The sequence below is a fragment of the Diceros bicornis genome, chromosome 10 (assembly GCF_020826845.1).
Source record: "Diceros bicornis minor isolate mBicDic1 chromosome 10, mDicBic1.mat.cur, whole genome shotgun sequence".
Taxonomy (NCBI): Eukaryota; Metazoa; Chordata; class Mammalia; order Perissodactyla; family Rhinocerotidae; genus Diceros; species Diceros bicornis.
This window is the reverse complement of record NC_080749.1, coordinates 51,188,759-51,215,017: the sequence shown is the minus strand read 5'-3', so window position 1 is coordinate 51,215,017 and position 26,259 is coordinate 51,188,759. Positions and strand designations below refer to the sequence as shown.

Genomic DNA, 26,259 nt, shown 5'->3' with positions numbered 1-26,259 from the left:
CAAAGGCTGGACTGGTAAGTTCCAATGAAACAGCCCAAAAGTTGGACTAAAGGCTAGCACAGTCTCAGTAGAAACAGCTGGGTTTCAAAAGGAATCAGACTGAAGGCTAGCACAGTTCCAAGGAACAGCCTGATTCAAAGAGTCAGGCCAAAGTGCCACCTGAGTACACACAGACAGACAAGGTCTTAACCAGAAAAGGATGAAGCCTTAAAATAGATCTCAAATAAAGCCTGGAGAGCTTCAAAACACAAAGAAGGCAGAAACTCAGATCCAGGAGAAAGACTTACCCTTGAACTCCAGGGTCCATGAGAAAAGCAGTGAGCTCAGTGGCTCTTTTGTGGGTTCTGCGCCTGTTTCTTCACCAGCCTTGGGCCCCGTACGGGTTACCAAAATGTTGATCTTAAACAAATGGACAGCCAGTTATTTCTCTAGCAAAAATGGGCTTATTTGGGATCAGCCAAAAATTGGAGTTCGGGGTCTGCAACCATGGCAAGCCACTTGCAAATCCCCAAGCATCAAGGAGAGGAGAAACTCTTTTATAGAGGAGAAGAGGAAATTGGGAGGGCTGTAGTAAAGAATTCAAAGTGTAGTAATTTTTCATTAGATGAGTTGTGATAATCTCTCATTGGCTGAGCTTCTTGCTGGTCAAGAAGAAGTCTTTCTTCTTACTGTTGGACTCCAATATTGACGTAGGGCATGAGAACCTTTTGGCCTCCTGACTCCATTTTGAAGAAGTTTCTCTTTATTAATTTCCATACTTTGTTGGGTCCCAAATATGTTGAAATTTCATTGCTCTGTAAAATCTCAAACTTTCCCAAATTGATTTGACCTGGATTTATTATTTCAAGAAGGAAGGTGTTGCAAATCAGAGGAAGTATTATCTCCAACAATACTGTAGCTTAAAGAGCAGAGGAGTTTTTTCTCTCTTACATAATAGATCTGAGGTGAGTGGGCCAGGTCAGAGGGCTCCATATAGTCATTCAGGAACTTGAGTTCCTTCCATCCTGTTATTCCAGCATACACAAGGTCCTTGACATTGTATGATTAGAGTGTGTTCCCTTGGGTATCAGCTGACAGGAAATAGAAAGAAGAGGTAATGTTTTAAGGCCTAAACCAGGAAGTAGCATATGCTACTTTGGCTCTAATTCCATCAATGAGAACTTAATCATAGCCAAACCCAGTTACAAGGTGCTGGGAAATGTAATATTGGCATGTGTTCAGAAAGAAGAGGAAAAGGTATTTTGGTGGAAAATTAGCAGTCTGGGCTACATATCCCATTAACAGTTATTTGTGTAATTAGTTTGTGTGACCATTCTACACTGTGAGCAGATAAAAGATTTGCTGTGATGTTGCTAGTGTTTTGAAATATGTTTAGACTCCAGCACTTTTTGGTAAACTGTTACCTAAGGTCATTTTTAACAGCAGATTTAAAGACAAAAGAAATGATTTTACAATCATCAAAACAGAGGTTTTTGAGGGGTGACTTCAGTTAGCCCTTGACTTATTTTGCATGCCTTTTTATAATTTTATTTATTTCTTTATTCCCCCAAAGCCCCAGTAGATAGTTGTCTGTCATAGCTGCACATCCTTCTAGTTGCTGTATGTGGGACGCGGCCCCAGCATGGCCGGAGAAGCGGTGCCTCGGCACGCGCCCGGGATCCGAACCCGGGCTGCCAGCAGCGGAGCGCACGCACTTAACCGCTAAGCCACGGGGCCGGCCCTGCATGCCTTTTTAAAAGGTGGGATTTTTCAATTAATGTTTAACATATATTCATAAACCATAAGTATAGCTTGATACATTTTTACAAAGTGAACATATAGGTGTAACCTCCACTAGATTAAGTCATAGAGCAATATCAGCATCCCAGAAGTCTCCCACATGCCCCCACCCAGTAATTCTACTCCCCACACCCCACCAAAGATAATCTCTATTCCAAGCCCCATCAACATATATTAGTTTTGTCTATTTTTGAACCTTATATAAATGGAATTATGCATACATATTCATTTGTGGCTGGCTTTTTTGCTCAGTGTTGTGTTTGTGAGATTATCAATATGGCTACATGCAACAATAGTTTGCTCTTTCTAATTTCTGTATAGTACTCCATTATATGGGTGTAATAGTCAGGGCTCCCCAGAGAAACAGAACCAATAGGATATATTTCTAGGAAGAGATTTGTTATGAGGAATTGGCTTATGTGATTATGAAGGCTGCAAGCTAGAGACCGTGGAAAGCTGGTGGTGTAATTCCAGTCCAAGTCTGAGAACAGGGGAGCTGATGGTGAAAATTGTAGTCCAAGGGCAGGAAAAGACCAATGTCTCAGCTCAAGCAGGCAGGCAGGAAGCAAAAAGGGCAAATTCCTCCTTTCTGTACCTTTTTGTTGTATCAGGCCCTCCACGCATTGGATGATGCCCACCCACACTGGGGAGGACAATCTCTTTTACTGAGTTCACCAATTCAAATGCTAATCTCATCCAGAAACACCCTCACAGACACATCTAAAAATAGTGTTTCATCTGGGTAGCCCTTGGCCGAGTCAAGTTGACAAAAAATTAACCATCACAATGGATATTGCACAATTTATTTATCCATTCTACTTTATATGGATGTTTGTGTTTCTGAGTTTTAGCTATTATGAATAAGGCGTGTATGAACATTCTTGTATCTAGTATATTGGAGCCTTGGTATTCTGTTGAACATAACAATTGCACAGAACACCAACATGAGACAAGGCCATTCTCTGACTGTGATGGGTCAAGAAAAAAACAATACCATTCCATAATCATATCTGAACTCAGGAAAAAACAAGAACATTGTCCAAATCGCAAAAAACGACCCAACATCCACCTATCCTGGCTAATATGAGTGACTGCTGCTGCTTTACCCATTACAGCTTTAACCTCACTTCATTCCTTCTGCCTTCTGGATAAAGTTTATTAAGATACCCAATAATAGAACTACCCCTGCTTCCTCACAGCATCTAATCTAGAGAAAAGCCCCGCTTAAACCTCCCCCAAATCACTTAACACAAGGCTGAATACTATAATAAGTTCTTTCTGACACCTTCTGAATTTGACAACCCTTGGTGTGTGTTCTGCTTCATTGCAAACAGTGGGTAGTTCCACCTTTGTTTAACTCTAGGTATATTCCTGGTGGTCTTTGACTGAAGGGCATTGACACAGGTCATGCTCAGTTTCCTCTCTATGCTTTTTCTCACATTTGTTCTGAAATTCCTTCTATTCTGTGCATTCAGATCAATATCAATCTTCAAATTTATTGTCAGTTGATCTAGTTCCAAACAACCTAAATCAGTGCTACTCAAAGTGTGCTCTGCAATAAGTGGTTACCTAGGATGTTGGGGGTGGGGAGTGACTGCTAATGGTTACAGGATTTCTTTTTGGAGTTATGAAAATATTCTAAAATTGGTGGTGATGTTCCACAACTCTGAATTAAGAAAAGCTGTTGATTTATACACTGTAAATGGGTGAATTGTGTGGTGTGTAAATTATTTCTTAATAAAGCTGTTAAAAAAAAAGTGGTCTAAGTACTAGTACCTGCCTGCCACAGCACAAGTGCAGAAATTGAGGGTAAGGGCCGGCCCCATGGCTTAGCGGTTAAGTGCACGCGCTCCGCTGCTGGCAGCCCGGGTTCGGATCCTGGCGCGCCCGCTTCTCCGGCCATGCTGGGGCTGCATCCCACATACAGCAACTGGAAGGATGTGCAGCTATGACATACAACTATATGCTGGGGCTTTGGGGGGAAAAAAAATAAATAAATAAAATCTTTAAAAAAAAAAAGAAATTGAGGGTAAGAGTTTAGATACTTTCAAAGCCAATTGACAGGTATTTCATATATGTTGAATATAGTAAGAAACAAAAATCCGCACGTGTCTTTTTCGTGTTTGCATTTTCAAATTTCATTTTTCTAAATATTCACTTTTATCGTATATTATAAAAATATCAATCTTCCACGGACTGGGAGAAAACCTCAGATAGTTGAGAAACACTGACCTAAAGGACCTACAACTTTTAACAGTTGAAAACGTGCTGCTCCAGAGTAGCTCTCACTGAGGAACTACAATGCCCAGAATCCCCTCCAAATGCGTAAGCGACGTCTGTTCCGCAGGGCTGGCCGCGACGTCTTCTGGAACATGTAGTGTGTGCCTTCCGCCGTGCACGCTGCGCTAGGCCGGCATTTTTTCCTGTTTTGGGCACGGAGACCACCAGAGGAAAGGTGAAGTGTCTCGAGGAAAGTCTAAAAACTCTTGGACATGAGAGAGGGCTGAGTGACACAACCGAGCCAGTTACGTCCCTTGTTGGGGACCAGGAATAGCCTTGACTTCTGGAGCCATGGTAACCCGCCTTCCCCAGGGTCCTCCTGAAAATGCCGGGCGCTGAGAGAAGAACTTGCCCGCGAGTCAGGGCCGGGTAGCGGCGGCAGGTGTACTTTACCCCCCCGGCATGTTTTCGGGCCCGGGGTACAGGGTTCGGCTGAGAAACGGAGGCCTCTTTCCGGGTATTGGATTTTCTGGAGCGCGGAGGACGAGGGCAGGGCTGAGCACACTCCTAGCCGGGACCCAGGAGACCATGTTTATTCTTTCAGCGCTACCGTGTCCCCGGCGCGGGGGATGCCTGTCATTTGCAAAGGGTGTCACTTATACCTATTCACGGCCTGTGCCTATCTCATTTATAGACCCAAGGCCCCTTTTTTGGTTGGACTTCCCCCAAGGTCACTTAGCTGGGGCGGAGCGGGGGACTTGACACTGGTATTCTAACCATTGAACTGCTTCCACTTTGAACTGTGGATAGACAGAAGAATTTTGAAGATACGTTTGCTTTTGGCGGGATTTTTTGAGTATGTGTGATCCAGGTCGGCTTGGGTCGGGATGCTGTACTGATTGCCACAGGGTAGCCAACACTGCCTCATCGTTTTTTCTTGTGAAGAGAGAGCTTAACGTAGTCGTAGAGAGGAGTCTGAGGCATACTTGTGTTGATTTGTTGATGTAATGAGGCTGTGCAAGTTGACAAAGAACTGGGTGGTTGTCCCAGCTTCACTAGTACTAGAGTCGTTTTTTAACCTTTTTGAACCTAGTTTTTCTTATTTGTAAAATGCAAATGATAATATCTACCTGGCAGGTTAGTTGAGAGAATGTAATGGGATAATATATTTTAAAAGTCCTTTGTAAAATGTTGCCACAGTGTCAGAGGATATGATTTTAGTCCCAGTTTTTCTAACTATTGTTTCTCAACTAGAAATATAAACAATTATATTTTTAAAACAAATTATTCTTTTTCGTAATTATCTTTGGTTCTTATATTGCTTCACCATATCTTGATGCAATATTTGATTTCTTCCTATTTCCTGCTTGGAGCTTAAAATCATCTCTCTTATTGGTTAAAACCTGTCTAAGATCAGTAGTGATTAAATTGTTTGAGTTCGTTTAGAATACAAGGAGAAAGGAGCAAGAAATTATCCTGAAAGCAAATATACCAGAGACTATCCTTCTGAAAAAGAAATTTTTTTTTTGTTAGGGCTTTGAATGAATGGCTACTTTTTGTAGAAACTTTAAAGGTGGTATATTTATTTATTACAAACAGTTTTACTCTTTCTTTGAAAAAGACACTTCTGAGTTTGGGATTTTTTTTCCTTTCTGCTTTTATGGTCAAATTTGAAAACTTGATGTAAACGTCAGATTTAACAAACATTTTTTAAGTGGAGTACAGAAAGAAACATTTAGTTTTAGATCAGATCCTGCTATCTGGTTCAGACTAAGAACAAACCTCTAGTTAATGCAGAAAAACTTACTTTAATTTGAATTTTGATATTAATAATATAAGCATAACCATCTTAAACCAATCCTTTTACAGAAGCTGCATATTGGAATGGGATTTGGAGTCATCATAATGGAAGCAAAATACATGAAGGAAAAACAATTATTTTTATACCAGCATACTGCACCTGACTGCTAGTTGCAAATGGTTTTCTTTGCCTAGGAAAATTTGTGATGTAAATGAAAAGATACCTTTTTTCTAGACTCATTGTTAAAGTATGCTGCGCCTAAGAGCTATTTGTCCATTCTCCTGGAGAGTGTTTCAATTTCGACCCTTTAGTTGCGAACCGTTAATTAGCCAGATGAATAAGTGTACAGATGAAGAGCAAATATTTGATCTTATTGAAAAAAATAAAGCCATGCTTTCAGAAAAGCAATTGGGATGTGCATTTAATGTACTTTGGCAGTTTCAAAAGCAGAAGACCAGCTTGTTAAAAAAAGTTGAATGTGTCAGAGGCCATCCCCAATTTCTTACTCTGCGCAATTTAACTACAAATAAAATGGAATTCATGAATGATGATACCCTGGTGAATGTGTTGTACATCACACAACAGTAAGTAATGTACTTTTAGATTTTATAGAAATGATTGTAGTTTATCTTTTATTTTTCTAAAAATCTCTTTAAAGTGAAAAACAGTGTGTTTTTTCCCCCATAAATAGTAGTTTTCTTGATCATCTAATATCTTTAAGATGTTTAGAGGATATTCTTTGATTATGGTAATCATTTCACGATATATATGTATATCAAAACATCACGTTGTACAACTTAAATATATACAGTTTTTGTTTGTTAATCATACCTCAATAAAGCTGGGAAAAAATTTTTTAAAGAAAGAAATTTTACATTGTTTGCAAGGAAATCCAGCCTTCAGAAGAACTGGATTCCCTAAATAAAGGATTCAGCAGGATGTCAGTTTTGCTTTCTCAATGGTCATGTTAGTTTGGAAAATGCTGAACTAGACAAAATTAAACAGATCTTTATTGCAGAACTCTTCAGAGCCTTTGATATGCCAATGTATATTGTGACTCTCTAAGAAGGGGCATTTTCCAAACTTATTTAACAACAAGACATTGTGTTGTCTGATGTGTGTCAGGCACAGATGGAGAAATGCTGCTTGGTAGTGATTTGCTTAAAAACTGCATTTCTATGTTTCCCTCTAAGTCATGTTTTAATAAGGAAAGGATTTCAAGAGTAGAATATAATTTTGTTTTCAAGTTTTTTAAACACAATGTAGTTCAATTTTGCTTCATGACTCAACCTGAAAGGCTTTGACTTTTAGGAGACACAATAATATAGCTTTAACATTATAAAGATGTTGATATCGGTTAAAAAGAGAGATTTTTATGCATACAATTTATAGTATATGTGGCTTAATTATATATATATAAATATCCCATTGGTGGTGAAGGTATATCGGAACAGGAACTCTTATGTGCTGCTGCTGGTAGAATATATATTGAGAACTTTTTTTTTTTTAATGGTACCAATTTTTTTTTGATTTCATTTTTTTTTGTGAGGGAGATCAGCCCGGAGCTAACATCCGTACTAATCCTCCTCTTTTTGCTGAGGAAGACTGGCTCTGAGCTAACGTCTATTGCCAATCCTCCTCCTTCCCCCCCGCCAAAGCCCCAGTAGATAGTTGTATGTCATAGTTGCACATCCTTCTAGTTGCTGTATGTGGGACGCCGCCTCAGCATGGCCGGAGAAGCAGTGCATTGGTGCGCGCCCGGGATCCGAACCTGGGCTGCTAGTAGCAGAGCGTGCGCACTTAACCGCTAAGCTACCAGGCCGGCCCCCTGTATTGGGAACTTTAAAAATACATTTGGACCCAATAATTTTGCCTCCAAGAGTTATCCCAAGAGAGTAATCTGAGGTACGTATAAAGATTCTTGTACATGGATATTCATCCCAGCAATGTTTATAGTATTGAAAAACTAAAATTTGAATAGTAGGTGAATATTTAACTAAATGATGCTATATTCACTTAATGGCATAATATACAATCATGAAAAATCATGTTTTGAAGAATATGTAATGACTTGGGCAAATACCCACAATATAATGTTAACTTACTGAAAAAGGCAGGATGTAGAAATTCAAAAGAAATAGGTATATTTGATATGTGTGTGGAAAAAATAAGTGGAAAGAAATGCTCCAAATTAATGGTGGTGGCTATTTATGAGTAGCAGAGTTATAAATGATTTTTATTACACTATTAAAGTTTTTCTTTATTTTACAAACTTCTCTTATAAAAATATTTTTATAATCAGAGCAAAGTAATACATGTTACATGTACTTTTAACATGAAGTTTATCTTTGAACATTTTCATTGTTCAGTGGAGGGCATTGAATGGACAGATAAAAGAGTGAGAGGGGCATGAGATAAAGTATGCATGTTTATTAGATTGTACCAAGAAATCAGAATACTGAAATGGAAGTGGACCAGAAATAAGGACTGACTGTAAGAGTATAATAACTGGAGGTTCTCTTTTGCCTTATAATTCTTGCTACAAGTGTTTTTAATAATTTTAAAATGCTTATGTATGAAAAATTATTTTCTCTTGTTTTTATTGAGGTTTGCCGTTGAGGCCCATGACCCGCTAGTTGAAGCACTAGTTACAGAAGCATGGAGAAGGCTGGAAAGGCAAGTGCTCTGGGCTCTTCATCCAAGATCAGGGTTATCTTTTTCAGGGTTAGCACAGTGAAATCTTGTAGGAGAAGAGTGGGAAGTGTATTTTATACTTAAGAGAGAAAGAACAATATTTCAAATGTTCCCTCTTTAAATTAAGACCAGGCTACGTAGTATGTTTTCCCACATATATAATTAATCAAAATACAAATAAAGTAGAGTCACAGCTCTTCATGGACTAGCATTTTTGAATCTTCTTTTCTGGAAGACTTCTGCTTCAGAAAGAAAAGATTCTCTGAGTGATAGGCTGTCAATTAAGACCTAGAAGCTCAGGAGCCATAAAAAGAGAAAAAAGAAGACAAGTTTAGTAGAAAGAAAAACTGTGTAATACTGTTTAGCAGCATCTGTAGGTACTTGTCTATCAGGAGAGGCAATTAACAGGGCTCATAGGTGACTTAGAAACTTTCAGGTCCACTGCTGTGAATAGTATCAGTTCAGATCTGTTTCCTACACTATACACACCTATATTTTCGGTGTGTTGTCATAATCAAAAATCATCTATAAAATGTGAAATTTGTCCGGGGGATTCTTCTTATGAGTATTGAGAAGTCTATTCTATACTGTACTATACTATTTATACTGTATAACAATATGCAAGAAGCTCTTCATTTATAAAAGAGCTGAGGTAATAACAGAGCTCATTTTGGTGAATCTTCAGCTATTTCTGAAAACGTTGAATTTTTAAACCTAAGGATTCTGGATAGCCATGGTCCATTATTAGTGGCATAAAGCAAATGTTAGTGAGGAAAGGGAAAATCAAGGGGGGAAAGAAACAGGAGGATTTAAAAAACCACAGAACAAGTCTCCCTTTAAACCAAATTGTAACCTGGGCACAAAGGAAAGGATTGACTAATGTAAAGAAACAACAGACTTTTTATTTGTAGATAGACAGGAGCAGGCATTCTCATATTATGCCTTTTTTAGTATATTGCTTCTTAAAACATAAACCATGATAAATTCTTACAATTGTAGTCATATATGGGCAAGCTCTGAAGGCCTTATGTGGCTTGATTAAATTAAACAGGGAACCCAGCAGTTCTATGGGCTTAGAATTCTACATTCATTTACTAAATTGTGATTTTAGTTAATCTCTTATCTAAACCCATCTGTCTTTTCATCCTTTCCATTTTTGCACTCTCTGTACTTGTAGCTATCCTTTATTGAGAGTAAGGAGAATAATCTTATTCCATTTGTGAGCAATCCAAACTACTGGATCTTTGGGGTTAAATTTGGTCATTGTTGATAACAGCTCAAATTTTTTTATTTTTCTTCAAAGCAGCATTAAGTGTTACGTGTACTGAATAGCTTGAACAAATCAGTTGTGAAAGACATGCTTTTTTAAAATTTTGGTGTTACTATATACTAGTTAAACAGTTAAATTACAAATGTACAGTTGTACTTCCCAGTGAATTAGACATTTCTTTTTTTTTTTTTTTAATTTTATTTATTTATTTATTTTTCCCCCAAAGCCCCAGTAGATAGTTGTATGTCATAGCTGCACATCCTTCTAGTTGCTGTATGTGGGACGCGGCCTCAGCATGGCCAGAGAAGCGGTGCACCCGGGATCCTAACCCGGGCCGCCGGCAGCGGAGCGCATGCACTTAACCACTAAGCCACGGGGCTGGCCCAGACATTTCTTTTTAATTTTCTTCATTTCAAAATAGCTCAGAAGATAATGACTTTGCTCTATCTGGTGGTTTTTATTTGTAGCAGTACTCTTACTTTTTTATAATACTAAGTTATAAAAAATTTTGAAACTTGCGTTTGTATTCCATATATAGAATTTCTAATAGTGTTGTAGGATAAGCATTGTTTTCTGATTTTTTTATAGTTGCTATGGCCTCTGATGTTAATATTTTGTTACTACAATAGCTATTAATCAATGGTTTTGCTAAAATATCTATGAATTTATGTTACATAATTTGTAATGATTCAAATAGGATAGATTATTATGAATTAGCACTATATGATGGATCATGGCAAGGGTAATTAGCATATATTTGAAATTCAAATAGAAGATTTTAAACATTTATAAAAGTAGAGAGATTAGTATAATGAATTCCCATGTACCCTTCATCCAGCTTCAACAATTACCGATATATAGCAGTCTTGTTTTATAGAAATCACCTCCCATTCCCTCCCTACCTGTCAATATATTTTAAATTGTTATATTATTTCATCTGTAAATATCTTAGTATGTATTTCTGAGACATAAGCACTCTTTTAAAAATATATAATCACAATGCCATTATTATACCTATGAAAATGAAAAGTAATTCCTTAATATCACCTAATATCCAGTCTGTGTTCAAATTTTCTTGATTGCTCTATAAAGGTCTTTTTATAGGCCATTTGTTTAAATCAGTATCCAAATAGTGTTCACACATTACATTTGGTTGCTATGTCTCTCAAGTTTCTTTCTCTCTTTTTGTCAGTAAACATTTGATTGAAGAATATCGTACAAAATTATACCAATCATAGACGTACAGCTTGATGAATTTTCACATACTGATCACCTCTGTGTAGTAGCACGAAGATCAAGAAACAGAACAGCATTAGTTCCCCAGAAGTTCCCTTCATGCTCTCTTCCAGTCACATCCCCTCATCCTAATGATAGATTAGTTTTGTTTTTACAGAAATGGAATCCTATAGTGTAAACTCTTATATCTAGTTTATAGATATGTTTTAAAGATTCGTCTATGATGTTGCGTGATTCAGTAGTTTGGTCTTTTTTATTGTTGTGTGGTATTCTATGAATATTGCAAGTTATCCATTTTACTCTTGATGGGCATTTAGATTGTTTGCAGTTCTTTGCTATTATATATTTCGCTGCTGTGAACTTCCTTATGCTTGTCTTTTAATGAATTCACAGACTTTTAAAATCTATAACAATTCTTCCCTCTTTTTTGTCTTGCCATTTACTTATTGAAGAAATTGGTCATTTTTCCTATAGAAAAATTCTGAAGTTTTTCACAGCTTGGTTGTAGTAGTGGTTGTTTTATTTGTATATTTTATTAATATATAACCTCGAGTTGAAATTGTTCTGTCACCTCAAAAAATAAGTAAATGATTCAAATAATTTTTTTTTTTTTTTTTTTGCTGAGGAAGATTCGCCCTGAGCTAACATCTGTTGCCAATCTTCCTCCATTTTGTATGTGAGCTGCCGTCACAGCGTGGCCACTGATAGACAAGTGGTGTATGTCCCTGCCCTGGAACTGAACCCCAGCCGCTGAACTGGAGCACACTGAACTTAACCACTAGGCCTCTGGGGCTGGCCCTGATTCAAATAATTTTGAGTGATTTTTCTGTTTTTAAAGTCTTCCAATAGTATCTGACTTTTTAACTGTTAGCATGGGTTATTTTTATAATACTCGATATCAACATTTTAGAAAAATTCATTTTATATTGGTATTTTTATTACTTTTTATAACTGTGTATTATGTGTTTTAAGTGAAATAAATACTAATGCTCTCCTTTGTATATTTCCTTTAATAGGTTTGATATTGATGTGCTGTCAAAATTTTCCTCTTGCCTAGCAGATCAACACTTACATTTGAGTCCATTAATGGGAAAAATAGCTGATATTGTAAATAGGAACTTGGAAACCATACAGGACTTAAGGTAAATTTATTTAGGGGCCTTGTGTTGTGGTGGAAAGATTTTGGGCTTTGGATGCACACATAATTAGATTTGCCACTTTCCGGCTGTGTGACTTTAACCTCTTGGAAGTTCACTATCCTCATCTACAAAATAGGGATAGTAGTATCTACTTTGTAATGTTGCTGTGGAAATTAGAGATAAATTATATAAAGTGTAATGTAATATTGTTGAGATCTGTGAAAGGTTTGAGATTTTTACCTTACTTATAAGCTAACAGTTTGCCTGCCACCCTCATGACCTCATTTGACCTTGATTACCTCCCTAAAGGTCCTATTTCCAAATACTGTCACATTGGGAACTAGGGCTTTAGCATATGAGTTTTGAGGGTACACAGTTCACCCTATAACACATCAGTGTTCATAGCAGCATTAGTCACAATAGCCCAAAGGTGGAAACAACCTAAATGTCCATCAACAGATGAATGGACAATCCAAATGTGGTATATACCCACAGTGAAATATTATTCAGCCTTAAAACAGAAGGAGATTTTGGTATATGCTACAACATGGAAGAACCTTGAAGACATTATGCTAAGTGAAATAAGCCAGACACAAAAGGACAAATACTGTATGATTTCACTTATATGAGGTACCTAGAGTAGTCAAATTCATAGAAACAGAAAGTAGAATGGTCGTTGCTAGGGGTTGGGAGGAGGGGAGAATGGGGAGTTATTGTTTAATGCATAATGAGTTTTAGTTTGAGAAGATGAAAAAGTTCTGCAGGTGGATGACAGTGATGGTTGCACAATAATGTGAATGTACTTAATATCACTAAACGATATACTTAAAAATGCTTAAAATGGTAAATTTTACATTATGTATATTTTTTGACACACTCATGAAAGTAGCTTGTAAAAGCGGACAATAAAAATCACCAAAGTAAATTTTTTTAACTTTTAAAAATTCTTATAGACCCCTTTGAGAATCTAATGAAATCTTTGGACATTTCCCCATTCCATATTGCAGTTACAAATATATATGTACAATTAAGAAAAACCATTTCAGGGGGCTTATGGTTAAACTAAATAGCAATGTTAGGTTACTAATTAATGTTAATTAATATTTTTTTTTTCTTTTTTTTGTATGTGAGGAAGATCAGCCCTGAGCTAACATCCGTGCTAATCCTCCTCTTTTTGCTGAGGAAGACCGGCTCTGAGCTAACATCTGTTGCCAATCCTCCTCCTTTTTTTTTCCCCCAAAGCCCCCCAGTAGATAGTTGTACGTCATAGTTGCACATCCTTCTAGTTGCTGTATGTGGGACTCGGCCTCAGCATGGCCGGAGAAGCGGTGTGTCAGTGCGTGCCCAGGATCTGCACCCGGGCCACCAGTAGCGGAGCGTGCGCACTTAACCACTAAGCCACGGGGCCAGCCCAATGTTAATTAATATTAACATTCAACATTTTGATTAGAGAAGCTAAAATATTGTACAACTAGGTTTTTTAAAAAATATCTTTTGAGGGCCGGCCCGGTGGCTTAGCTGTTGGGTGTGCGTGCTCCGCTGCTAGCGGCCCAAGGTTCAGATCCAAGGCGTGCACTGATGGCCGCTTGTCCGGCCATGCTGGGGCCACGTCCCACATGCAGCAACTAGAAGGATGTGCAGCTATGACATACAACTATCTACTGGGGCTTTGGGGGAAAAATAAAAAAATTAAAAAAAAAAAAAATGAACTCTTCCTTTAGGGCCAGCCCCGTGGCTTGGTGGTTAAGTGCGTGTGCTCCGCTGCTGGTGGCCCAGGTTCAGATCCCGGGCGCGCACCGACGCACCGCTTCTCCGGCCATGCTGAGGCCAAGTCCCACATACAGCAACTAGAAGTATGTGCAACTATGACATACAACTATCTACTGGGGCTTTGGGGGGAAAAAATAAATAAATAAAAAATATCTTTTGAAAAGAATGAAGAAATTTGGAAACAAAAGAATGCAAACAGTCCACTATCCTAATTGTTGAGATAGTTTTAGATTTATATTTTTATTTCTTTTTTGTAGATTGTTTACGTTCTTTATTCATTATAGATGCATTCTTGTATTCGTGGTTTTCTAAATTTTGTGTTCTCTAAGAACTGTCTTTTGAAAGCAGGGACCTCACCTTTGTAATGTTGGTATTTTCCACAGTGCCTAATAAGAGTGATTTATGTTCCTTAAAAGTGTTTACTGAGTGAAGAAATATTAAATGCTACCTTATGTTTAGTATCGTCTTACTGTTGTATATTAATATCAATCTAGCACGAAACATTAAAAAGATGAAATCATTCACTAGTGAGAAATATTTTGCCAAGATTTTTATTAGTAAATTACAGATATACAGAGAAAGGAGTAACAAAGTGAAGTGTACTTCCAAAAATATAAAATGAGACTTTTAATGTTGCATTAATAGGCTGTTGGTCCAAAGTGATTTCTGAATAAATTTCACTAAAATATTTTCCTCCAAAGCAGCTATCTATAAAATGAGATATTGTATACACTCAGTAAAAAATATTATTTCAATACTTTTTTATCTAAAGGGGTTCAGTTATTAGGAGATCTGAGTTCAAGTCCTGCTAGTATTTAGGAGAAAAATTGTGTGGTATAAAACCCACGAGATTTTTACCAGTTTCTTTCCATATCTAATTATTTAGTCTTAGAATTGTTCATTATTCTTAAAAAATGTAAAAATATTTGCATCTTTTCCCTTTTTCAGGTCCTTGTCTGTTTTGATGGTCAGCATATCTTCTTTAATATCACAACGTTTTCAAGAACAATTAGTGAACAAAACAGAACTTCTTTTTGACACCGTAGATTCTTCCCAAGTCTCCATTGCAAGAAGAATAGTACAGTTTCTTCGAAATATTAAATATAGTTATTACCCACTATTAGAAAAGTGTAATGAAGTGTTTTTAAGCAATGTGAACCACCTTGATTTGGAATCCATCAGTAAAATACTTCATCTTTACCACTCTCTACAGTTTCATAATTTTGAATTTATTATAAAGGCTAAAAAGAGGCTAACTGAAATGATTCCTCTGTTTGACCACCCTGCTAGTTTTGTAAAATTATTTGTAGCATTGGGACCCTTGGCAGGACCTGAAGAAAAGAAACAGTAAGTTCAGCTAAAAATGCTTTACTTTTCTTGTTGAGAGTATATGGAGCCTTCAAACTTAGATCTCGAAGTTGTGCAAGGCGCAAACCCCCCCCCCCCCCCCGATTCAACCATGGAAGAGAAAATAATCTCTTATGCTCTACTCCTTGATTCTTTCTCTGATTATTCTAATTTACATCTCAAACTCTGTCTACTACTGTGTTTTGAAAGTGGGCCAGTAACCCCCTGGTGATGGCCAACACAGCAATGGATGAAGGAGAACACCATTGGAGTGCTAGTATGCTCCCTTCCTAGGCCCTGTGACTGGTTTTACACACAGGTTTAAGATCCACACCACCCATAGGGTGTGGAATATTCAGAATTCTAGTAGTCCAAACAATGGACCATTTTATGCTTTGTTGTCTTCACATTCATTATCAAAAGCATTTATTATGCACCTTGGTATGTGTTCCCAATGTGTACGTTCCCAATGGTATATGTCAGGTTTGAGCGAATTTGATTTGTCTCTCATCTTTTAAGAATTTCCAGTTTTGCCAGATATTGAAGTAGATAGAAATATTTGGGATATAAAGATGAGCAAATATTAAATTAATACATGATTACTACGTATGAGCAAACAGATAAGTACGCTTAGTAGATTCAGTTGAGCAGAGGTTCCTGGAGTTACATAATAGAGGTGTCTGCGTCATTCCTCTGTTAGCAGAAACTTCATGGAGTTTTATTTTTGAGTCATTTGAATTATATGAAGAAATTTAGGGGTATATTTTAAGAGACTGTATCAAGATGAGAACAAGATTATTATTAAGAAAACTTTTATTGGAATCTTTCCCTTTTTTTTTGTTACCAAGTACTGTTAAAATCTCATATGTTAAAGCAGTACAAAAGTTGAATTTAACTAGGTCCTTGCCTTCCAGGAATTTATATTCCAACTGACAGGATAGAAATATGTAGTTGAAATATGTAAATACCATGACACTGCAATGTAGTTTATCAATAAGTACTCAAATTAGTGATGTCAATAGTAAATGCTGTGGGCAGACCGAAAAGTGAGAGAAAAATGTGGACATAAGTAGTTGGGAAAAGGAGAAGCTGGGTTTGAAGTTGGTTGGTGAAAAGCATTGTGTGAAACTATCCAGTATGAATGGAAAGTTAGTTTATCCTGCTTTCTTCAGATTTCATGTTTTGGGCTTGCCTTCTAAATTATTCTAAAAGACACACTTATATTTAGATATTTTTATTACGGCACTACTTTGGATGGTTTCAAAATGGACCATCTTTGTAAATTTTCAATTTATAGTGTTATAGCAAGTACTCAGTATACAAGATTTCTGTTAATATGCGGGTATATTGACTTCCTGATCAGATGTTACTCAATTTTTAAAAATTGGGATATTGTCAGAATGTCAGTTGTTTGTTCTTTAGCTCTCTAGTACTGAATAATTTTACTGAATCATTGCATTTATAACCATTGTAACCTTATCTTATTTGAAAAATCAATTAAAAAACCTTTTGTCTATATTTTTTGAGACAGTTTAAGATTAGATTATACTAAGGCCTTAATTGCTTTGAAGAAAACAGCGTTTTTTTAATTCAATAATATTTTATATTATACCCAATGATGTGGGAAGAAAATTGGAATTATATATTGAATTTAGTTTTTGTTTATATTATTTCTTTTCTATTCGTTACTTAAGAACTGTTCTTAAAAAAATTTTTTTTATAAGCTAATTATCATTTTTTCAACATAAAAATATTTTTCTTTGCTTCTAGACTTAAGTCGACTATGTTATTGATGTCAGAGGAGCTAACCAGCCAGCAAGCCCTGGCAGTAATGGGAGCAATGGAGGAGATGGAAAGCCGAAATTCACATCTGATTAAAAAGTAGTTTTTCCTGAAACTCATGATGTTTAGTTGTCATTCATAAGTACTTATGTTTTTGAGGAAAAATTGTTTTTTTCTATAATCTAGCTGTTGGTTTTGAAGAAATACGAAATTAACACTTAAGGTATTGTTTGTTTTCTAAATAGTTTGTTTTTCAAATGGAAATTTAAAAATTTTTTATAGCATTTTTCATTTCATCTGCTGCTGCTGTTATTCTCAAGCAGAGCATCATAATCTAGGAAAGTGGAGAGCATAGAGCAGGACTCTACTTTTCGAAAGGATAGTTTCTGCAGAACACTTAACATCTATGTGAATTTGAACTGTTTCACACCACAGTTGTTACCTTGAAATCGTACCACCATATATTGGCTATTTTGTTAACGACATTTAAGAAGGAAAAAAATACATGATTCAGATTATATATAATTTTTCATTATCTATTATATATTCCTTTTTTAATATTCCTTCTGCCCTAATTCTCCCAACTTCTGACTCTTAGCATTTCCCATTGCTTTTAAGCATCTCCTTTAGAGGGCAGGTGGATTTAAGGAAGAAAATTAAATGGATTTTGCTAATTGTTAGTAATTCTTGGTAAAGATTTTTTTTCTGTGTATGAGGAAGATTAGCCCTGAGTTAACATCTGTTGCCAATCCTCCTCTTTTTTGCTGAGGAAGATTGGCCCTGGGCTAACATCTGTACTCCTCTTCCTCTACTTTATATGTGGGATACCTGCTACAGCATAGCTTGAAAAGCGATGCGTAGGTCCATGCGTGGGATCCAAACCAGTGAACCCTGGGCCGCTGAAGCAGAGTGCGTGAACTTAACCACTACGCCACTGTGCTGGCCCCTTGCTAAAGATTTTTTTGAGGGGAAGAATATGGAATTTTAATGGCTGTTCTGTGAGATTTTTCTATTTAAGGATTTCTAGTTAGGAGTTATGCTTTTCTTTTCTCTTACTATTGGTAATTAAATATTGTTTCATTCACACTTCATTGATAGCTCTTGCCCATTCTGTTTTGTTTACATTTCTATCGCCATCTTGAGACAGTTCTTCAAGAATAGAAAACCTTTTCTCATTCATTGTTGTTTCTCTAGCACAGAGCATGTCTGGAATGAAAGAGCTCCTCAGTAAATGTTTAATAAATAAATGAATGAACTGCTTATAATATATATTTTATCATTCTTTTTAGAATTGCTTCAATTCTCCATAAACATTTGGATAGCTATAAACCAATAGAGTTATTGAAGATAACTCAAGCACTGATTTTTCTACATTTTCAAAGTAAAGAGCTTTTTGTGAAACTCAGAGAATTACTACTTAGGTAAGATTAAAATAGAAGTTTTGTTTAGTCTTTTATTTTGTAATCTAGCCTCAATGTTTTTCTTTAATTGTGTATAGACTTGTTGAAACTTTTGGAGGCAGAATTGGGTAGCTTATTATTGAAAACATCAAGACACTTATCTCCCCCCACGCCCATTCTGCCAATGCTTATGCTTGGTGTATTTTGAAATGGAAATGAGGCAGTAGGGTGATGAATTCCCTAAGGCGTGAATAACAGTAAAAGCCAAGCCATTCTCCTTTCCTGCAGGAATAGAATAACCACGAAGAGATTGGATCTGCTGAACAAGGCAAAACTCCGTTTGGGAGCACTCATATTTAGGGGCCTTCAGTCTGCTTGCCTGTTTTAAGGCATATTAAACTTTTTAATTTGTAATTCTTAAAATATATGAGGATAATATTAGTGAAAAAGTATTTTCATATAGAATTTTCCCTTTATAATTTAAAATTCTCTGCTTTTCTATGGATATACTGTTCATATTTCAACTAAGAAGTTATTCAGTTTTCCATGAATTTTCATTATGCTAAAATGGAGTTTTCCGTTAGAAATTTTTATTTTAAAGATTACAATAATAACTTGAGTGAAATTAAAACCAGATTAATTTTTTCCCCTCCATTTTTTTCTTGCTGGTATGATTTCTTATTGTGATTTCTGAAAGACCAGGCATGGGACTCTATGCCATAATCAAAAGATGGGCATGTAGTTGAAAATGATTTCTATTATAAAGTGATAGCCATTATGATTAAGAAGGATTTGAATTGAAAAATAAGTGGTGGCACTTTAGCAGATGAGAATTTAGCATATTAGGTGTGGTATAAAAAAGTTCACCCTTTTCTTGAATAAATAACTTTCTTCTTCTTGTCAAGGTAATTATATGCAGGATTATTGTTTCTTCACCCTTTCCATATTTAGCATAGACTTTCACATAACCCCTAAATTAAGAATTTTATGTTCTAAATTAGATATCATAAACCGGCCCAGGTAATGATTTGTCTGGTCTGCACAGTTTGTTTTTTTTCTGCTGAGGAAGATTTGCCCTGAGCTAATGTCTGTTGCCGATCTTCCTCTTTTTTTGCTTGAGGAAGATTAGCCCTGAGCTAATATCTGTGCCAATCTTCCTCCACTTTATATGTGGGTTGCTGCCACAGCATGGCTGACGAGTGGTGTAGGTCCCTGCCCAGGATCCGGACCTGCGAACCTGGGCTGCTGAAGTGGAGCGTGCCAAACTTAACCACCAGGCCACGGGGCTGGCCCTTGCACAGTGTTTTTAAAAAAATTAAATTATACAATACTGTTTGCCTGTGGGTATGCTAACAGAAAAATAAGACAGGAGTGGGAGTGTCAAAGGGGATTTCATTTTATCCGTAATATTTTATTTCCTTTGTAAAAAGACTAGAAGCAAATATGACAATGTTGAAGCTTAGTAATTCTGAGTAGTGAGAGCCCTTATATATCTCTGTAGTTTAAAATTTTATCAAAAAAATTAGTTGAGATATTTTTATATAAAATTGTAGGTGCTTATGCTTCAGAATACTCACCTTCCCCTGCTTTAGTGCAGATTCTGTGAAGGAACACAATCTAATTAAACTAGTTCACATAAGTGTTTATATAAATAGTTCCTGAAACCATTTGGGAAACCCAGGGAGTTCATGTACTGGAATAATATGTTTTTTTTTTTAATGTATTGAAATAGAATCTGCGTAAAATATATACATCCCCTCCTCATTACCCTTCTCCCTCCTCCTTCCCCTGCCCAGGTTAACTACTATTCCTGTTTCTAAGTACATGGATTAGTTTTGCCAGTTTTGTGTCTGGCTTCTTTTGTTCAATATTATGTTTATGAGATTTACCCATGTTTTTGCTGTCTAGTATTCTCTTGTAAGAATATAGCAGAATTTTTTTATCCATTCTACTGTTGATGGATATTTGATTTATTTCCAATTTTTGGCTATTATAAATAGTGCTGTTATGAATATCCTCATACATATCTTTTAGTGAAAATATGTATGCATTTCTGTGGCTATTTACCAAGGAGTATGATTGTTGGTTCATAGGTTATACATATGTTCATCTTCAGTAGATCTGCAAAACAGTTTTCTAAAGTGGCTGTAGCAGTTTGTATTCCCACTAGCAGAATGTGAGCATTCCTGATGCTGCACATCCTCGCCAACACTTGGTATTGTTTTATTTTCTAATTTTGTCTGTGATGGTGGTATTATAAATAAACACACATGCATATGTAAGTTTTGGAATCTGAGGAAGTGTCATAAGGAAAAACATCAAGTGGAGGTTGGAGAGATTGTGTGGTTGGGGGTTTATTTTTAGACAAGTATCACAAGATTGGCAAATACTGAGAGTTCTCTCCCTCGGGTCAGTTCTGCAAACAGATACAGCTTTTGGGGTCTTTCTTTTATTTATATAAAACAATGTATTAAATTTTTGTGGTTATAAGAATAATATATTCATTTAGTATTTACTGAGTACCTACTTTGTGTCAGGCAATGGGCCCAATATGATATAAAAATAATTTTGAGATCCTTTTGTGGTGCATGAGCATGAGGATCGGGTGTTCACACTATTGTGTGAGGTGTGCCTTCTTCAAACCTGTTATGACATTGGCACGTTACTCATCTGACATGAGACAAAAATCATTTGGAAAATAGAAAAAAATATAAAGAAAAAAATAAAAATCATTTATAAACCCATTCATCTACTGTCAACAATTTGGTTTATTTCCTTGTGGTGTGTACTTACATACATATTTGTGTGTGTATGTATATATATATATATATATATTTTTTTTTTTCTTTCATAGTTGAGAATCATGAACATGCAGTTCTGTATTTCCCCACCACCACCACTTAACTTTATCAGCATTTTCCCACATCATTTAAAACTATTTGTAAATGTTTTTGACTGGATACCCATCATATGACTACCTTAATTCACTTAACTATTCCCCATCATTGGGTATTACATTGTTTTCAGATTTTAGCCACATTAAAAATATGATGAATAACATAACACAAATCTTTGCCTGCATTTTAGAATATTTTCTTGGGCTAGTTTTTTACACAGGGATTGATCATGTCAAATGATATAATTACTTTTGAAGTTCTTGAGCCATACTGCTAAATTACTTTCCAGAAAGGTGACACCCAACTTTTTAGGTTTACTATTAATGAATGAGAATGCCTATATCAATGCACCCTTGCTAGTGTTGAATATTATGATTATTTTAATATGCTAATTTAATATTTTAAAAAGTAACTCAATTTTGTTTTAATTTAGATTTGATTATCTCTTCCAGTACTTCTAAACCTAAAGGTTCTTTAAAAGCTCCCAGTTTTTTATTTGTATTTTAATAACCGCTGTCCTGGTGGTGGCACTCTTACCATGGGGGCTTTGGGAAAGGAGGAATAGAGAAGGGAGTCAATTGTATGTCCTGTGTTTTCTGGGTGTTTTTTAAGGTTAGACTTCTTATATAGCAGAAGAAGGGAACCAATATTATTGAGTGATCACTATATGCTAGGGCCTGTACTAGGTCATACCAGCTCCGGACAGGTCATATCAGAAATTTAGTCCAAATTCTGTCTCCAGCAACAGTCCTGGAAACATTTTCCTGACACTGCCCTTTTGTTTGTCAGGGCCTATACTTTTATTTTTGCATAAAAAAATTTGGGATGTGCTTAAGGCTTCCCTTAGTAACTCTTTATGGACCTGTCATCTTAGAATTTATCTAATGCTTCTTGAATATTACATATTAAGCGTATCACACCTGTTAATTGTAATAATTATATATTCATATTTTAATACATATATTTTGGGTTTTGTTGCTGATTTATTAATTTTGTTCTTCTTTTTTCCCCTCTTTCTTGATAGTTATTTGAAAATTAGTGTTGTACCTAGTGAGATTTGCATCTTGGTCTGTGCTATTTCGATGCTTCCTTCTCCTCACCTAGATGAAGCGGGAATATCTCGAATTGAAGCAGTTTTGCCACAGTGTGACCTAGGTGACCTGAATGGTTTTGCCACATCTGTTTTAAGATGGATTCAGTATGATCACATGTATCTGGATAGTAATACTGGGAAACAGCTGAAACTACTTCAAAAATTAGATCACTATGCTCATCAGAGACTACAAAAATGCAACAATTTGAATCTGTTATGGGAAGAAATTAAATCTTTAAAAGGAGACTGGTTTGCTGATTCAGTCCTTGAAGAAACAGTTGCTACTTTACAGCATTTGATGGATGAAATTAATCACAGAAATGTTGCAAGAGTTGCATCTTTTATTTCTAGAACTAACTACCTCAATACTTTGCTACTTGATAGGATAGCCTCAGTGGTCATTCAGCAGATTGAAAAGGTGAAATTGAAATGTCACACATTAGTTTTATATAGTTGTCAACCTCTAGAAGCATAAATGTTTATCATAGGTACTTTGAGAACTTGATTGGAATTTGAAGTTTAAAAATTAAAGTCTAGTTTCTGGTTCAGCAGTTTGTTCTCCTCCCTTAAAGCCTCTTCCTCCAGTAGTGCAGATTTGGGCAGATAAGCAGTCATCCTTTGGTTCATTGCAATGTTGTTAAGATCAGTAGTCAAAATTCATTGACTAGAAGAAAATACTTGAAACAATACTAGTTGTATTAGGATAGTGGAGTATGAATGATTTTTGTTTTTCTTATTTTCTGTAATCCTGCGATATTACTTTTACTATTTAAAAACGACTATATTCAAAAGTTTGAATACACTTTTTGCTATTTAAAAACAACTATATTCAAAAGCGTGCAAACTGAGAAAATTATGAGTATTTTAGGATTCTTAAATTGTCAGTGCATCTTATTACGGATTTATTTCTGGAACTTGTAAAATGCTGCTTTTTGGATTATGTGAGAAGATGCTCACTTACAAAATCTATTATATGTGTCAGGATAAGGCTTTTAGTTAGAAGACAATATTTCTCACAGATGAAAATAAAAGTCTGTCTTTATTTGCTTAGCATAGTGCCTGACAGTTATTAAGTGTTAGATGAATGAGTGAATAATAAAATAAAAAGTGAATGAATGAAAGGAAAATGAATTCTGATGTTTATAAGAGACTTGCTTAACTATATTATTTGATGAATCTGTAAATGCACTGATATCGTGGAAATCAGTGATACTATTTCCTAGTCATTTGAATGACTAATGAATTCTGGAACAGGATTTTACACCTAACAAAATTAATTTGTAGATTATCTGATTTGTTTTTTCTGCATTAACACTTAGAGTTACTAAAAATTAGCGGTGGAATTAAATAGATTATAGCAGGGTAGAAAACTTAATAAACAGGGGGGATACGTTTATCATTTAACTATGAGCATGTTCATTTAACTATAAGCATAGTAGATAAAGACTTCTACCTAAAATGATAATTAGGTTGAGTTTTGTTTTGTTTTACTAAAGTTTAAATAATAACATTTTTGTTCTGTTTATATAGATCCATCCTTTTGCGATCCTTGCTATTATTCTTCCATTCAGCATCTTGAACTATGATCCACCTCAAAGGGATGAATTTTTCAGAACTTGCATTCAACACCTTAATTCTTACCTAGGTAGGTATATTGTTTGGTAATACATTGAATGAGTAGTTCGGAGGATACTGTTGCTGCTACTCTAAAAGATATCTGTCATTTAAAGGGTAACCATGATAGCCGTGAGTTCTATACCTTAAAAAAATGTTTTGGATTTATTTTTGAAACTTTAATTATTACGAAAAATGTCAAACTTGCAGAAAAAATTGAAAGAATCAGACAAGTAGCGCCTATATACTCACTGGATAGATTCAGTAATTGTTAACATTTTATCATATTTGCTTTACTCTTTGTCTCTTTAGCTCTCTTATTTTTTGTAAGCCATTTCACAGTAAGTTGTAGGCGTTGTGCTCTTTCACCCCTAATTGCTTAGGCAAACACCTCCTAAGAATAACGACCTTCCTGTATCACCACCATAATGTTAATAGACCTAAGAAAATTAACAGTCCCCTAATATTTAATACACAATCCACATTTAAATCTCCCTCATTATTCCCAAAATACCTTTCAGAGTGGTTATTTTGGACCCAACATCCAATCAAGGTTCACTTACTGCGTTAGGTTGTTATTTCTTTAGACTCTTATAGTCTAGAATGTTCTCTGTTCTTTTTTTCTTTGCTCGGGATTGACTTAGGGGAAACATTTTTTTTTTCTAACTTTTTGTTATCTAAGTTATCAAAGACGCAGAAAAATTAAAAGAACAATATAACTAACATCTGTGTACTGTATACTCAAAATCTGTACACTCAGAATTATTTGAATAATGATTAACAATTTGCCACACATGCTCTGTGTGTGTGTGTGTGTGATGAACCATTTGAAGTGCCAGCCCTAAATATTTCAGGTTATAAGGACATTCTCCTATATAAGCACAATACCAGTATTACACTTAAGAAAATGAATAAGTACCATCTACTACCTATTCAGACCATAGTCAGATTTTCCAATTGTTACCAACTTGTCTCTTTTTTTTTTTTATAATTTTATTTATTTATCTTTTCCCCCAAAGCCCCAGTAGATAGTTTTATGTCACAGTTGCACATCCTTCTAGCTGCTGTATGTGGGACGCGGCCTCAGCATGGCCGGAGAAGCGGTGCGTCTGTGCGCGCCCGGGATCCGAACCCGGTCTGCCAGCAGCGGAGCGCGCGCACCCAACCGCTAAGACACGGGGCCGGCCCCCAACTTGTCTTTTATAAATTTTTTTAAGCAACCAATGTTGAGTTGTTATGTCACTTTCTCCCTATCTTTTTTTCTCGATATTTATCTTTTGTAAAAGAGATTGGCCATTTATTGTGAATTATGCCACATTCTAGATTTGTCTGAGTGCTTTCTTTGAACTTGCTTCTCCATCTCCTATATTTCTAGTGTATTAGAAGTTAGGTATAGATGATTGATTAGATTCAGATAAAACATTTTCAGCAAAAATGCCTTGTATGTGGTGCTATGTACTTGAAGTTTGTATCACATCTGGAGACATATAACATCTGATTGTTTCTGTCAATTTTAATAGTTTGAGTTTTTTTTAATAGAAAACAAATATTTCTTAAGAGCCTTAGTTGTTAGAAAGGTTGCTACTCTGGTGCTAATTATTATGTGTCTGTTAAAAAAGTCTTTAAATAGTGTTTCAGTACTGGAAAAAAGTAGAATAGAAATAGTCCTTCCTACTGTTGGCCTTAGCAGAAGCAGTATGTGAGGACAGCAGAGGTAGGAAGTGACTGTTTTTCCTTTTCATTCTTTATTTTGAGTCCTGAACTGTGTTTGGGACTGTTTGACCTTCAAGGAATAGGGCTTTATGGGGCTTCTCTTCTCAGACTCACACCTCTTACTTGTCAGTTTGATGTGGAAGTTGTAGAAGTGAAATATCTGGCTCAGTAGTTACTGCTTTTCAGTCAACATTCACCAAGTACTTCTTGTCAGGCAATCTTCTAGTCACTGGAGATGCAGAGAGAATAAAAACAGACTCCACCATCATTGAATTTACTTTCTGGTGGGAGGAGACAGGCATAAACAATAAATAAATATATACGGTCAGGTGGTGATAAGTATTCAAGAACATTAGAGCAGGGTAAGTGTGTAGGATGGAACATAGTGGGGTGGGTGAGATGGAGTGCCCTTTAGATAAGGGTATCAGGGACCACCTCTGAGGAGATGTCATTTGACCATGGATTGAATGAATTGAGAGTGATCCATGGCAATAGGTGAGGAAG

The 26,259-nt window shown here is 35.9% G+C and overlaps 1 protein-coding gene and 1 non-coding gene across 5 annotated transcripts in view; both read left to right on the top strand.

Moving 5' to 3' along the window:
* The first annotated feature begins 4,150 nt into the window (after window positions 1-4,150).
* FASTKD1 (FAST kinase domains 1) overlaps window positions 4,151-26,259 on the top strand; it is a 32,654-nt gene continuing 10,545 nt past the window's right edge. The window contains exons 1-9 of one of the 4 annotated variants that reach the window (XM_058549205.1): window positions 4,151-4,234; window positions 5,869-6,384; window positions 8,408-8,476; window positions 12,017-12,142; window positions 14,858-15,256; window positions 17,027-17,137; window positions 18,328-18,459; window positions 22,360-22,846; window positions 23,959-24,073. In XM_058549205.1, the coding sequence (XP_058405188.1) occupies window positions 6,050-6,384; window positions 8,408-8,476; window positions 12,017-12,142; window positions 14,858-15,256; window positions 17,027-17,137; window positions 18,328-18,459; window positions 22,360-22,846; window positions 23,959-24,073 (1,774 nt within the window). In that variant the 5' untranslated portion in view covers window positions 4,151-4,234; window positions 5,869-6,049. The other 3 variants (XM_058549204.1, XM_058549207.1, XM_058549206.1) reach the window with 3 other exon arrangements.
* Window positions 21,012-21,114, top strand: LOC131411102 (small nucleolar RNA U13). The gene has a single exon (XR_009221494.1). It is a non-coding gene; the product is annotated as a small nucleolar RNA U13 (small nucleolar RNA).